Source organism: Salvelinus alpinus, chromosome 8 (genome assembly GCF_045679555.1).
Source record: "Salvelinus alpinus chromosome 8, SLU_Salpinus.1, whole genome shotgun sequence".
NCBI lineage: Eukaryota > Metazoa > Chordata > Actinopteri > Salmoniformes > Salmonidae > Salvelinus > Salvelinus alpinus.
In genome coordinates, this window is record NC_092093.1 from 13,608,564 (window position 1) to 13,623,839 (window position 15,276).

The window sequence follows — 15,276 nt, forward strand, 5'->3', positions numbered from 1 at the left end:
TGGATGGTATGATATTATTTACAGGATGACATGGGGATAGATTATAGATCACAGAGATGAATCAGATCTACATGTAATATATCTAGGGTTTCCTGGACACAGATTAAGCCTAGTCCTGGATAGTGCTTTTTTTATTCTGGATGTTTAATCTAGGTCTGGGAAATTTCCCCATGGAGTGTATGGCATGGAGTCTTACCAATGAAAGTCCATGATAGGACAATGATAGGACAATGATAGGACAATGATAGGACAAAAAATGGAACTGGAACCGGACCACACTTATGTTACCATGGCAACAGAGGTATAGGTCCGCTCTGATGTTGGACAGGACAATGGAAATGGACAACAGTCACTTCGATGGACAATGAATGACACACACACACACACACACACACACACACACACACACACACACACACACACACACACACACACACACACACACACACACACACACACACACACACACACACACACACACACACACACACACACACACACACACACACGTCCATCTGATTTCACAGATTTGACCGACAGACATGGTGTTGTTACAAGTGTACAGAATAATAATGAGCATGGTGGTTGTATGAAATATGGCATGGCGAGTTGTTTAATATGAAATATGTAGATACACTATATATACAAAGGTATGTGGACACCCCTTCAAATTAGTGGATTCGGCTATTTCAGCCACACCTATTACTGATAGGTGTATAAAATCTAGCTGCCCCAGTCAACTATAAGTTATTTTTGTGAGGTGGAAACATCTAGGAGCAGTAACAGCTCAGCCATGAAGTGGTTGGCCACACGAGCTCACAGAACGGGACCACCGAGTGCTGAATCGTCTGTCCTCGGTTTTCAACACTCACTACCAAACTGCTTCTGGAAGCAACGTTAGCACAAGAACTGTTTGTCAGGAGCTTCATGAAATGGGTTTCCATGGCCGAGCAGCAGCATACAAACCTAAGATCACCATCACGACGCAATGCCAAGCGTCGGCTTGGAGTGATGTAAAGCTCGTCACCATTGGACTCTGGAGAAGTGGAAACACATTCTCTGGAGTGATGAATCACGTTTCACCATCTGGCAGACCGACAGCCAAATCTGGGTTTGGTGGATGCCAGGAGAACGCTATCTGTCCCAATGCATAGTGCCAACTGTAAAGTTTGGTGGATGGGGAATAATGGTCTGGGGCTGTTTACCATTGTTCAGGCTAGGCCCCTTAGTTCCAGTGAAGGGAAATCTTAATGCTACAGCATACAATGACATTCTAGACGATTCTGTGCTTCCAACTTTGTGGCAACAGTTTGGAAACAGTCCTGTTTCAACATGACAATGCCCCCGTGCACAAAGCGAGGTCCATACAGAAATGGTTTGTAGAGATCGGTGTGGAAGAACTTGACTGGCCTGCACAGAGCCCTGACCTCAACCCCATCGAACACCTTTGGGATGAATTGGAACGCAGACTGCGAGCCAGGCCTAATCGCCCAACATCAGTGCCCGACCTCACTAATGCTCTTGTGGCTGAATGGAAGCAAGCCCCTGCAGCAATGTTCCAACATCTAGTGGAAAGCCTTCCCAGAAGAGGGGAGGCTGTTATAGCAGCAAAGTGGGGACCAACTCCATATTAATGCCCATGATTTTGGAATGAGATGTTCGATGAGCAGGTGTCCACATACTTTTGGTCATGTAGTGTACATACGTCCCGATTGTCCACCCTTTTCCCACTGTGTTCACTTGTACACATTGAGTCATAGATTTATGGTTGAAACTCCCTCTCTAGCCAATGCTTAGACCAATCCAATGCTTTGAAATGAAGGAGAAGAATAGTGGAAGTGTACACTATGGAAGAAGAGAGGAAAAACGTGGAGAATGGGAACATAAACATTGCACCACCCTTAAAGTTCAGATCCCAGTCCTGTCAGGAAAACCTTCCTGCTACGTTCCCTTACCTCCCCATTGGTTACCTTAGCGGCGATGGAGGCAGCGGTGATGTGCGAGGACGAGGAGTCCTCGGTGGACGCCACACCACTGTCTTTCTTGTCATCGTCCTCCTCCTCACACTGTACGCCCTTGTCCTCCGTCTGCCTCCGCGGCGAGCTGTTGGGGGGCGGCGATAGGGGCGGCGGGGGCGAAGGCAGGTCCTCTAGCTCGTCCACCGCCTCCTTCATCTTGACCACGGCGTCCCGTAGCAGGTCGATGGCGTGGGGCAGCGCGGGCAGGATGAACTGGAAACACTCCTGTTGGAAGAGGTTAGAGGTCAGAGGTCAGGAAGAGAGTTAATACAGCAGGATGAACTGGAAACTACTATTGAAGGAGATGGGTCAGAGGTCAGGAAGAGAGTTAATACAGCAGGATGAACTGGAAACTACTATTGAAGGAGATGGGTCAGAGGTCAGGAAGAGAGTTAATACAGCAGGATGAACTGGAAACTACTATTGAAGGAGATGGGTCAGAGGTCAGGAAGAGAGTTAATACAGCAGGATGAACTGGAAACTACTATTGAAGGAGATGGGTCAGAGGTCAGGAAGAGAGTTAATACAGCAGGATGAACTGGAAACTACTATTGAAGGAGATGGGTCAGAGGTCAGGATGAGAGTTAATACAGCAGGATGAACTGGAAACTACTATTGAAGGAGATGGGTCAGAGGTCAGGAAGAGAGTTAATACAGCAGGATGAACTGGAAACTACTATTGAAGGAGATGGGTCAGAGGTCAGGAAGAGAGGGAGAGTTAGGGGTTAATATAGCAGCTCAATGGTAAGGTATAGGGAGGAACAGGATGAACTGTAAACACTCCTATTGGAGGAGAGGGGAGGGCCAGAAGTTAGAGGTCAGGAAGATAGAGTGAGAGTTAGGGGTTATTACAGCGGGTCGATGGCATGATAGTAGGGTAACAATCTCAGTTCCGTCCTGCCTATGGCTCAGACTGTTAGCCAGTGGTATTCAATGTCGGGGTCACAACCCCTAGAGGGGTCGAAAAATAAAAAACTTTAAATAAATAAAAATATTAAAAAGAGTGAAAATGATCCAGAGCGACTGCTAAATGACTTAAATGTAATGTAAATGTAAATTTTATTGGACAATATACAGTACATACGATTTTGAGATAAGTTGAAAAATACAATAAAAAAAATATTGAGTAAATATATTTATTGGTTCTCATAATTTTGATGAGTGATGCAAATAAGGATTTGAAGGTTATTTATTGATGTACAAGTGTAAATGTTCTGATTTTAAGGTTGTGTCATTAGATTTGGAAAAAAATGGGGTCCCCATAAATTCTGGCGGAGAAAATGATGTCCCCCCTGAAGAAGTTTTAATACCACTGCTGTAAGGTAATCTTGGCTCTTGTTCATAGAGAGCTAGCAAGCTCATGTTGTGGGTTCAATCCCCACTGGGATCACATGCACATGTTAAATACATGTGGATAAAAGCTTCTGCTAAGTGGTAGTAGTACATAAAGTAGGTATCATATGTACTCACCCCGCTTGGATCTTTAAAACATTTGTGGGATTACAAAGTGGGATTCAAATTGATGTAATTATGATTTTTATTTTCTTCATTGATCTACACCAAATACTCCATAATGTCAAAGTGAAAAGAAAATTCGAAATAACTAAAATATTCTGTAGCCTTTGCATAAGTATTCATCCCGTTCATCTTGGCTTAACAAACACATAATAAGTTACATGGAAATAAGAACGGTTGTAATGACTGCCGCTTCCTCTGTTCCCCATACATACAGCATCTGTAAGGTCCCTCAGGCAAGTATTGAATTTCAAGCACAGAATAAACTACAAAGACCAGGGAGCTTTTCGAAAGCCTCATAAAGAAGGACAGTGATTGGTGGACGGGCAACAATAACAACTCAGACAATGAATATATCTTTATGCATGGTCAAGTTAATAATTATTCTGTGGATGACATATTAAACCACCCAGACACATGACAGATACAGTCGTCCTTCTGAACTGAGCTGCAGGACAGGAAGGAAACTGCTCAGGGATGTTACCATGAGGCCATTGATTATTTTAAAACAGCTACAGAGTTTAATGGCTGTGATGAGAGAAAACTGAAGATGGATCAAGAACATTGTAGTTCCACAATAATGACCTAGAGTGAAAATAGGAATGAAAATATATTTTAAAAAATGCATCCTGTATGCAAAAAGGTACTAAAGTAATACTGCAAAAAGAACATGGCAAAGGAATACACTTCTTGGTACACCATTCTGTATACTTCTGGCCCTTCTTTGGACACTGTGTTAACTAACCTCCAGATGAGCTTCACTGCCATACAACTCTCTTTCCATGGCCTCCAACTGCTCTTAAATGCAAGTAAAACTAAATGCATGCTCTTCAACCGATCGCTGCCTGCACCTGCCCGCCCATCCAGCATCACTACTCTGGACGGTTCTGACTTAGAATATGTGGACAACTACAAATACCTAGGTGTCTGGTTAGACTGTCAACGCTCCTTCCAGACTCACATTAAGCATCTCCAATCCAAAATTAAATCTAGAATCGGCTTCCTATTTCGCAACAAAGCATCCTTCACTCATGCTGCCAAACATACCCCCGTAAAACTGACCATCCTACCGATTCTCGACTTCGGCGATGTCATTTACAAAATAGACTCCAACACTCTACTCAACAAATTGGATGCAGTCTATCACAGTGCCATCTGTTTTGTCACCAAAGTCCCATATACTACCCACCACTGCGACCTGTATGCTCTCGTTGACTGGCCCTCGCTTCAAACTCATCGCCAAACCCACTGGCTCCAGGACATCTACAAGTCTTTGCTAGGTAAAGCCCCGCCTTATCTCAGCTGACTGGTCACCATAGCAGCACCCACCCGAAGCACGCGCTCCAGCAGGTATATTTCACTGGTCACCCCCAAAGCCAATTCCTCCTTTGGCTGCCTTTCCTTCCAGTTCTCTGCTGCCAATGACTGGAACGAACTGCAAAAATCACTGAAGCTGGAGACTCATATCTCCCTCACTAGCTTTAAGCACCAGCTGTCAGAGCAGCTCACAGATCACTGCACCTGTACATAGCCCATCTGTAAATAGCCCATCCACCTACGTCATCCCCGTATTGTATTTATTTATTTATCTTGCTCCTTTGCACCCCAGTATCTCTACTTGCACATTCATCTTCTGCACATCAATCACTCCAGTGTTTAATTGCTATATTGTAATTACTTCGCCACCATGGCCTATTTATTGCCTTACCTCCCTTATCTTACCTCATTTGCACACACTGTATATAGACTTTTTTTCTACTGTATTATTGACTGTATGTTTGTTTATTCCATGTGTAACTCTGTGTTGTTGTATGTGTCGAACTGCTTTGCTTTATCTTGGCCAGGTCGCAGTTATAAATGAGAACTTGTTCTCAACTAGCCTACCTGGTTAAATAAAGGTGAAATAAATAAAAATGAATGCAAAGCCTATGGCAACCCAACACAACATCACTGAGTAACTGCCTCCTTATTTTCAAGCATGGTGGAGGCTGCATCATGGTATGGGTATGCTTGTCATCGGCAAAGACTCAACTCAAAATCAAATCAAAGTTTATAACAGATTTGCAGATGTTATTGCAGGTGCAGCGAAATGCTTGTGTTTCTAGTTTCAACAGTGTAAAATAACCTACAAATACAAAACAATACACACATAATCCAAAAAGACTAGGGACTTTTTAAGGATAAAAAAGAAACAGGATGGAGCTAAGCACAGGACAAATCCTAGAGGACAACCTGCTTTAGTCTGATTTACACCAGACACTGGGAGAGGAATTAATCTGTCAGCAGGACAATAACGTACAACACAAGGCCAAATCTACACTGGAGTTACTTACCAAGAAGACAGTGAATGTTCCTGATAGGCCAAGTTTTGTGCAAAGCTCTTATAGATTTACCCAAAAAGACTCCCAGCTGTAATCACTGCCCAAGCTTATTCTAACATGTATTGACTCAGGGGGGTGAATACTTATCTAATCATGATATATACACGTGTTAAATTTTTTCATTCATCTTAATAAAAAATACAAAAATTACATTACAGCGTATTTTGTGCAGATCGTTGACATTTTGTAAAAATGTAATACAATTTAATCCCACTTTATAACACAATGAAATGTGAAGAAATCCAAGGTGCGTGAATAGTTACGATACACACAGTACAACACAGTACAGTACAACACAGTACAGTACAGTACAACACAACACAGTACAACACAGTACAGTACAACACAGTACAGTACAACACAGTACAGTACAACACAACACAGTACAACACAGTACAACACAGTACAGTACAACACAGTACAACACAACACAGTACAACACAGTACAACACAGTACAGTACAACACAGTACAGTACAACACAACACAGTACAACACAACACAACACAGTACAGCACAACACAGTACAACACAGTACAGTACAACACAACACAGTACAACACAGTACAGTACAACACAACACAGTACAACACAGTACAACACAGTACAGTACAACACCGTACAGTACAACACAGTACACCACAGTACAGTACAACACAGTACAGTACAACACAGTACAGTACAACACAGTACAGTATAACACAGTACAACACAGTACAGTACAGTACAACACAGTACAGTACAACACAGTACAACACAGTACAGTACAGTACAACACAGGACAACACAGTACAGTACAACACAGTACAGTACAACACAGTACATTACAACACAGTACAGTACAGTACAACACAGTACAGTACAACACAGTACAGTACAACACAGTGCAGTACAGTACAACACAGTACAACACAGTGCAGTACAGTACAACACAGTACAACACAGTACAGTACAACACAGTACAACACAACACAGTACAACACAGTACAGTACAACACAGTACAGTACAGTACAACACAGTACTGTACAACACAGTACAACACAGTACAGTACAACACAGCACAGCACAGTACAGCACAGTACAGTACAACACAGTACAGTACAGTACAGTACAACACAGTACAGTACAGTACAGTACAGTACAACACAGTACAGTACAGTACAACACAGTACAGTACAGTACAACACAGTACAGTACAGTACAACACAGTACAACACAGTACAGTACAGTACAGTACAGTACAGTACAGTACAACACAGTACAACACAGTACAGTATGGTAGATCAACTGGTGACTTTGACACTAAGATGGGGCTGTAGGCTTCTTGTATATATAGACCCAAACAGACCTAAACCCAGACCAGACCCAGACCAAGGCCAGACCAGACCCAGACCAAACCCAGACCAAACCCAGACCTAGACCAGACCCAGACCAAACCCAAACCTAGGCCAGACCCAGACCAAACCCAGAACAAACCTAGCCAAGACCAAGACCAAACCCAGACCAGACCTAGACCAAACCCAGACCAGACCCAGACCTAGACCAGACCCAGACCAAACCCAGACCTAGACCAGACCAAACCCAGACCAAACCCAGACCAGACCTAGACCAGACCAAACCCAGACCAGACACAGACCTAGACCAAACACAGACCCAGAACCAGACCTAGACCAGACCAAACCCAGGTCTAGACCAGACCCAGATCAGACCCAGACCTAGACCAGACCAGACCCAGACCGTGGCCAGACCCAGACCAGGCACAGACCAGGCACAGACCCAGACAAAAACCCAGACCAAACCAAAACCCAGACAAGACCAGACCAGACCCAGCGTTCTAACGCAGCTAAACGCTCCCTTCTTACTCACTCTAGAGACAAGGGCTTTTCTGTGAAATGATCTTCTTGTGTATTTGAAGCGTCACAATAATACATCATTAATACAGTCCTGATCTATACCAGGCTACAAACAGCTTCCACAAATACAGATGACGCTCTACATGCTTTCATTAACGCACATGACATATTTCTACCTGGATGACAGTGACAGCAGTAACCTTGATTTAACTGCAGAGTTTTATGTGGGGCAGAAAGGCATGGGGTTGGGGGTGCACACATAATATGGATGATGTGAAAGCCAAATCTCTGGGAATGAAAAATAATGGGCGCACGCACGCATGCACGCTGTTTCCCTGTTTACACTCCGTCAGGCCACTGTTTCACTGTTTACACCCCGTCAGGCCACTGTTTCCCTGTTTACACCCCGTCAGGCCACTGTTTCACTGTTTCCACACAATCAGGCCACTGTTTTACTGTTTCCACACAATCAGGCCACTGTTTCACTGTTTCCACACAATCAGGCCACTGTTTTACTGTTTCCACACAATCAGGCCACTGTTTCACTGTTTACACCCCGTCAGGCCACTGTTTCCCTGTTTACACCCCGTCAGGCCACTGTTTCCCTGTTTACACCCCGTCAGGCCACTGTTTCACTGTTTACACCCCGTCAGGCCACTGTTTCCCTGTTTACACCCCGTCAGGCCACTGTTTCCCTGTTTACACCCCGTCAGGCCACTGTTTCACTGTTTACACCCCGTCAGGCCACTGTTTCCCTGTTTACACCCCGTCAGGCCACTGTTTCACTGTTTACACCCCGTCAGGCCACTGTTTCCCTGTTTACACCCCGTCAGGCCACTGTTTCCCTGTTTACACCCCGTCAGGCCACTGTTTCACTGTTTACACCCCGTCAGGCCACTGTTTCCCTGTTTACACCCCGTCAGGCCACTGTTTCACTGTTTACACCCCGTCAGGCCACTGTTTCACTGTTTACACCCCGTCAGGCCACTGTTTCACTGTTTACACCCCGTCAGGCCACTGTTTCACTGTTTACACCCCGTCAGGCCACTGTTTCACTGTTTACACCCCGTCAGGCCACTGTTTCCCTGTTTACACCCCGTCAGGCCACTGTTTCCCTGTTTACACCCCGTCAGGCCACTGTTTCCCTGTTTACACCCCGTCAGGCCACTGTTTCCCTGTTTACACCCCGTCAGGCCACTGTTTCCCTGTTTACACCCCGTCAGGCCACTGTTTCACTGTTTACACCCCGTCAGGCCACTGTTTCACTGTTTACACCCCGTCAGGCCACTGTTTCCCTGTTTACACCCAATCAGGCCACTGTTTCACTGTTTACACCCCGTCAGGCCACTGTTTCCCTGTTTACACCCCGTCAGGCCACTGTTTCACTGTTTACACCCCGTCAGGCCACTGTTTCACTGTTTACACCCCGTCAGGCCACTGTTTCCCTGTTTACACCCCGTCAGGCCACTGTTTCCCTGTTTACACCCCGTCAGGCCACTGTTTCCCTGTTTACACCCCGTCAGGCCACTGTTTCCCTGTTTACACCCCATCAGGCCACTGTTTCCCTGTTTCCACACAATCAGGCCACTGTGTGTGTGTGTGTGTGTGTGTGTGTGTGTGTGTGTGTGTGTGTGTGTGTGTGTGTGTGTGTGTGTGTGTGTGTGTGTGTGTGTGTGTGTGTGTGTGTGTGTGTGTGTCAAGTACCTATAGATATTTTACTACTTGCACACCAACAGATTTTTGGGTGTGTCAGGAGTTTCTGTTTGAGTCCAAGAGGAGGATAGCACTCTTTATTAAGGGTGTCAGAAACGCTCAAGAGAAGAGTCCCTGGAGAGAAAAAAACAGGCAGACAACGGGTGAAATACATGAAGAATAAATGGCAGGAGGGGATGGGCTTTGGGCAAAAAGAGGAGTAAGGAAGAGATGGAGAAACAAACCAGTAAAAAGTAAGAGAGAACAGAGATAGACACAGATAGAGAGAGACAGAAAGCGGGGATAGATAAAGTGACCTAATGCTAGAAATTCAAAAGGAAATGATCTCAACAGAGAAAAATGTCCTCCAGTATCCTACCTTTATCCCCCCACTAGAATCCCCATACTTTAGTGAAGACAGCTTCTTCATCCTAGAGGGGGAGATCAATAATTTCCAGGCCCAGGGACATGTACTAGTCTGTGACGAGCTATATACCAGAACTGGACAAGAATCTGAAACCCTCAGCACACAGGGTGACAAACACCTACCTGGAGGTGACAGCATTCCCTCCCCCATATTTTTTACTTTTTAAAATTGAATTTGGCAAGTCAGTTAAGAACAAATTCTAATTTACAATGACGGCCTACACAGGCCAAACCCTAACCCGGACGATTCTAGGCCAATTTTCCGCCGCCCTATGAGACTCCCAATCACGGCCGGTTGTGATTCATCCTGGAATCGAACCAGGGTCTGTAGTGATGCCTCTAGCACTGAGATGCAGTGCCTTAGACTGCTCTGCCACTTGGGAGCCCCCCTAGGAAAAACTACAACAACATAACCAACAAAAACTATTCACAACACCTGCGTCTCTGTTGAACGCTGGGTATGTACATAGTCAATGGTAGGCTTCGAGGGGACTCCTATGGTAGGTACACCTATGGCTCATCTCTTGGCAGTAGTACTGTAGACTACTTTATCACCGACCTCAACCCAGAGTCTCTCAGAGAGTTCACAGTCAGCCCACTGACACCCCTATCAGATCACAGCAAAATCACAGTCTACTTGAACAGAGCATCACTCAATCATGAGGCATCAAAACCAAAGGAACTGAATAATATAAAGAAATACTATAGATGGAAGCAAAGTAGTGTAGAAACCTATCAAAAAACAATTAGGCAACATCAAATTCAATCACTTCTACACAACTTCCTGGACAAACCATTTCCCTGTAATGCAGAAGGTGTAAACTTGGCAGTAGAAAACCTAAACAGTATATTTGACCTCACAGCTTTCCATTCAAATCAAAACATGTCAAGCAGACAACCGAAGAAAATTAACAACAATGACAAATGGTTTGATGAAGAATGCAAAAATCGAAGAAAGAAATTGAGAAACCTATCCAACCAAAAACATAGAGACCCGGAAAACCTGAGTCTACACCTTCACTCTGGTGAATCACTAAAAGAATACAGAAATACACTACGGAAAAAGAAGGAACAGCATGTTAGAAATCAGCTCAATGTAGTTGAAGAATCCATAGACTCTAACCACTTCTGGGAAAATTGGACAACACTAAAACAACAACACGAAGAATTATCTATCCAAAAACAGAGACGTATGGATAAACCGCTTCTCCAATCTTTTTGGGTCTACAACAAAGAACAAACAGCAAAAACATATACATGATCAAATACAAATCTTAGAATCAAATAGTAAAGACTACCAGAACTCACTGGATTCTCCAATTACATTGAATGAAATACAGGACAAAATACAAATGCTCCAACCCCAAAAGGCCTGTGGTGTTGATGTTATCCTAAATGAAATTATAAAATATAACAGACCACAAATTCCAATTGGCTATACTTAAATCCTCAACTCTGGCATCTTCCCCAATATTTGGAACCAATGACTGATCACCCCAATCCACAAAAGTGGAGACACATTTGACCTCAATAACTACCGGGGGATATGTGTCAACAGCAACCTTGGGGAAATCCTCTTCATTAACAGCAGACTCATATATTTCTTCAGTGAAAACAATGTACTGAGCACATGTCAAATTGGCTTTTTAACAAATTACCATACGACAGACCACCTATTCACCCTAATTGACAAACAAAACAAAGGCAAAGTCTTCTAACGCTTTGTTGATTTCAAAAACGCTTTTGACTCAAATTGGCATAAGTGTCTGCTATACAAATTGATGGAAAGTGGTGTTGGGGGAAAAACATACAACATTATAAAAATCCATGTACACAAACAAGTGTGTGGTTAAAATTGGCAAAAAACACACATTTCTTTCCACAGGGCCATGGGCTGAGACAGGGATGCAGCTTAAGCCCCACCCTCTTTAACATGTATATCAACGAATTGGCGAGGGCACGAGAACAGTCTGCAGCACCCGGCCTCACCCTACTAGAATCTGAAGTCAAATGTCTACTATTTGCTGATGATCTGGTGCTACTGTCCCCAACCAAGGAGGGCCTCCAGCAGCACCTAGATCTTCTGCACAGATTCTGCCAGACCTGGGCCCTGACAGTAAATCTCAGTAAGATTCAAATAATGGTGTTCCAGAAAAGGTCTAGTTGCCAGGACCAGAAATACAAATTCAATCTAGACACCGTTGCCCTTGATCACACAAAAAACGATACATACCTTGGCCTAAACATTGGCGCCACAGGCAAATTCCACAAAGCTGTGAAAGATCTGAGAGACAAGAAGGGCCTTCTATGCCATTAAAAGGAACATAAAATTTGACATAACAATTTGGATCTGGCTAAAAATACTTGAATCAGTTATAGAACCCATTGCCCATTATGGTTGTGAGCTCTTGGGTTTGCACACCATCCCCCCAAAAATCACTAAACGGGACAAACTGATTGAGACTGCATGCAGATTTCTGCAAAAAATATCCTCAAAGTACAATGTAAAACACCAAATAATGCATGCAGAGCAGAATTAGGCCGATACCCGCTAATGATCAAAATCCAGAAAAGAGACGTTAACTTCTACAACCACCTAAAACCCCAAACCTTCCATAACAAAGCCATCAACTACAGAGAGATGAACCTGGAGAAGAGTTCTCTAAGCAAGCTGCTCCTGAGGCTCTGTTCACAAACGTAAACACACCATGAGAAAACAAAAAGATAATTACTTAACATTTTGGAAATATATATTTTTTAAACTGAGTAAACTAGAATGCTATTTGGCCCTAAACAGAGAGTACACAGTGGCAGAATACCTGACCACTGTGACTGACCCAAACTTAAGTAAAGCTTTGACTATGTACAGACTAAGTGAGCATAGCCTTGCTATTGAGAAATGCTGCCGTAGGCAGACATGGCTCTCAAGAGGAGACAGGCTTTGTGCTCACTGCCCACAAAATGAGGTGGAAACTGAGCTGCACTTCCTAACCTCCTGCCAAATGTATGATCATATTAGAGACACATATTTCCTTCAGATTACACAGATCCACAAAGAATTCTAAAAGAAATCACATTTTGATAAACTTCCACATCTATTGGGTGAAATACCACTCTGTGCAATCACAGCAGCAAGATGTGTGACCTGTTGCCACAAGAAAAGGGCAACCAGTGAAGAACAAACACCGTTGTAAATACAACCCATATTTATGTTAAATTTCCCTTTTGTATTTTAACTATTTGCACATTGTTACAACACTGTATATAGACATAATGAGATTTTAAATGTCTTTATTCTTTTGCAACTTTTGTGAGTGTAATGTTTACTGTTCATTTTGTTATTGTTTATTTCACTTTTGTTTATTATCTATTTCACTTGCTTTGGCAATGTAAACATATGTTTCCCATGCGAATAAAATGCTTAAATTGAATTGGATTGAATTGAGTGAGTGAGTGAGTGGGTGAGAGTGAGTGAGAGTGGGAGAACGAGAGAAAGAGAAATAAAAAATAAAGAGACGACTGGAGACAGGACCACTAGATCAGACACCCCAAAGGGCTTGATCTCATGCCACAGAGCCCAGCCCACCCTGGCTCTGTCCTCAGCCCTCCAAGTTTCCCCTGTCTTTATGATGTGGGATCAGATATAATAAAAGTTGGTGATGGGCCGTTCATACAGTTATCTTTGACTGGGGGCCTGATGGGGGAGACACTAATATGGCACCAGATGGGAAGAGGGGGGTGTAATTGATGAAAATAAATAATGAAATCGATCAGTAGAAGTGCCTCAGTAATGAGACAGAGACAGATGTGGGGTCAGCGGAGAGAGAGGGGACAGAGAAGAGAGAGAGGTGATAGAGAGAGGGGACAGAGAAGAGAGAGAGGAGATAGAGAGAGAGAGGAGACAGACAGACAGATGGCGAGGTAGCGGGTAGAGCAGTCTAGCGGTGCAACTACACGCGGGCGCGTGGGAACACACGCAGTAAGCCACGCACGCCCAAAAGCATGCAAAGACACACAGTGATCTGCTCATGGTGTGCATTGTGTGTGTGCTGTATTCAGGTACAATCTCAGGGCACATTTTCCCAAGAGTTAAGAGACTAACTACTCAGTCACATTGACACTGATCCAAGTCAATGTGAGAGAGCTGATCTACCCTGGGGACACCTGATCCTAGATCAACACTCCTACTCAGAGACGCCCTGAAACACTGATATGAGTACAGGTGTTATGGTACAGTCTAATCCACCGCCTTTTCATCAGGATTGTTCACTAAAACAATAAAACTGCACAATACATTTTTTTTTTTGTAGAGCAAGTCTCTATATATTTTACAATTAGCTAAGGAGTTTTGAGCTTGAAGATGGATATTTTGTTAGATTCAATTTGATAATGTGCACCTGCTCATTAGCTAGCTAGCTAACGTTAGCTTGCTAACAAGCAAGGCAGTCACGCACTTCATATGAAACGAATGGGGTGGTAAGTGCAGCACAATGCACATAACACTAAATACTTTACCAAATGCTTTACCAATGCTTTTCAAGCAAGATGAAGAATAAATAATTTAATGAACTCTCAATTAACACATACTGCCGGTGCCAGTTAGCTTTCTAGCTAATGTTAGCTAAATGGTTACTATCACAACAAAGCTAGCTACTCCACCAACTCTTGACAGCTAACAGGCAGCTGCTTCCTTTGAAAAGCAAATCCATTGTGATTTAATTATAATGTTGATAACGCTAGTTATCTAGTTGTGGCCATCTGGTTAGTACTACAAATTCTAGCAAGCGAGCAAAAACATTAGTGCAGCTTGCTAGTTAGGTTACATTAGCTACAGCAGGCACAAGTCATACAAGCTACTGCCTTGTGGCCTGGAGTGCAAATCAGAATTATAACTGTTCTATGCGAACAACAAAGTTAATTGCAGAGATGCTAAGTACCAGTCAGATTTTTTTCTTTGTGTCTGGCCCTTTAAAGTGGTCCTGTTTAACAGGTGTTAACGTTACCTGTGAACCCTTCTTGCTCCCTGGTAAATTGATGATGAGCGTCTTGCCGCGGATGCCGCACACAGGTCTGCGTACACACAAGAGAGGAGAGTGTGTATTAGAGTTTCACAGTATGAAAGGTGTATGTGCGTTAATGAGGAGTGTGTACACAGTATACATTCATGTGTGTGTGTGTATCTCTATGAGTGTGTTTGTACAGTATGCATGTTAGTGTGTGTGTGTGTGTGTGTGTGTGTGTGTGTGTGTGTGTGTGTGTGTGTGTGTGTGTGTGTGTGTGTGTGTGTGTGTGTGTGTGTGTGTGTGTGTGTGTGTGTGTGTGTCAGACAGTAAACCAGTAGATAGTGATACTGTAGCGCTGACGTCATCCACGTATTCCAATGTAAAACTC

At 43.6% G+C, this 15,276-nt stretch overlaps 1 protein-coding gene across 16 annotated transcripts in view; it reads right to left on the reverse strand.

Moving 5' to 3' along the window:
- The window catches only part of LOC139582565 (gephyrin), a 154,757-nt gene that overhangs the window by 67,644 nt on the left and 71,837 nt on the right, over positions 1-15,276 (reverse strand). For 11 of the 16 annotated variants that reach the window (XM_071412683.1, XM_071412674.1, XM_071412675.1 and 8 more), the window contains 2 exons: positions 14,889-14,955; positions 1,956-2,243 (listed from right to left, as the gene is read on the reverse strand). In XM_071412683.1, coding sequence (XP_071268784.1) covers positions 1,956-2,243; positions 14,889-14,955 — 355 coding nt within the window. The remainder of the gene's footprint in view (positions 1-1,955; positions 2,244-14,888; positions 14,956-15,276) is intronic. The other 5 variants (XM_071412682.1, XM_071412681.1, XM_071412673.1 and 2 more) reach the window with 1 other exon arrangement.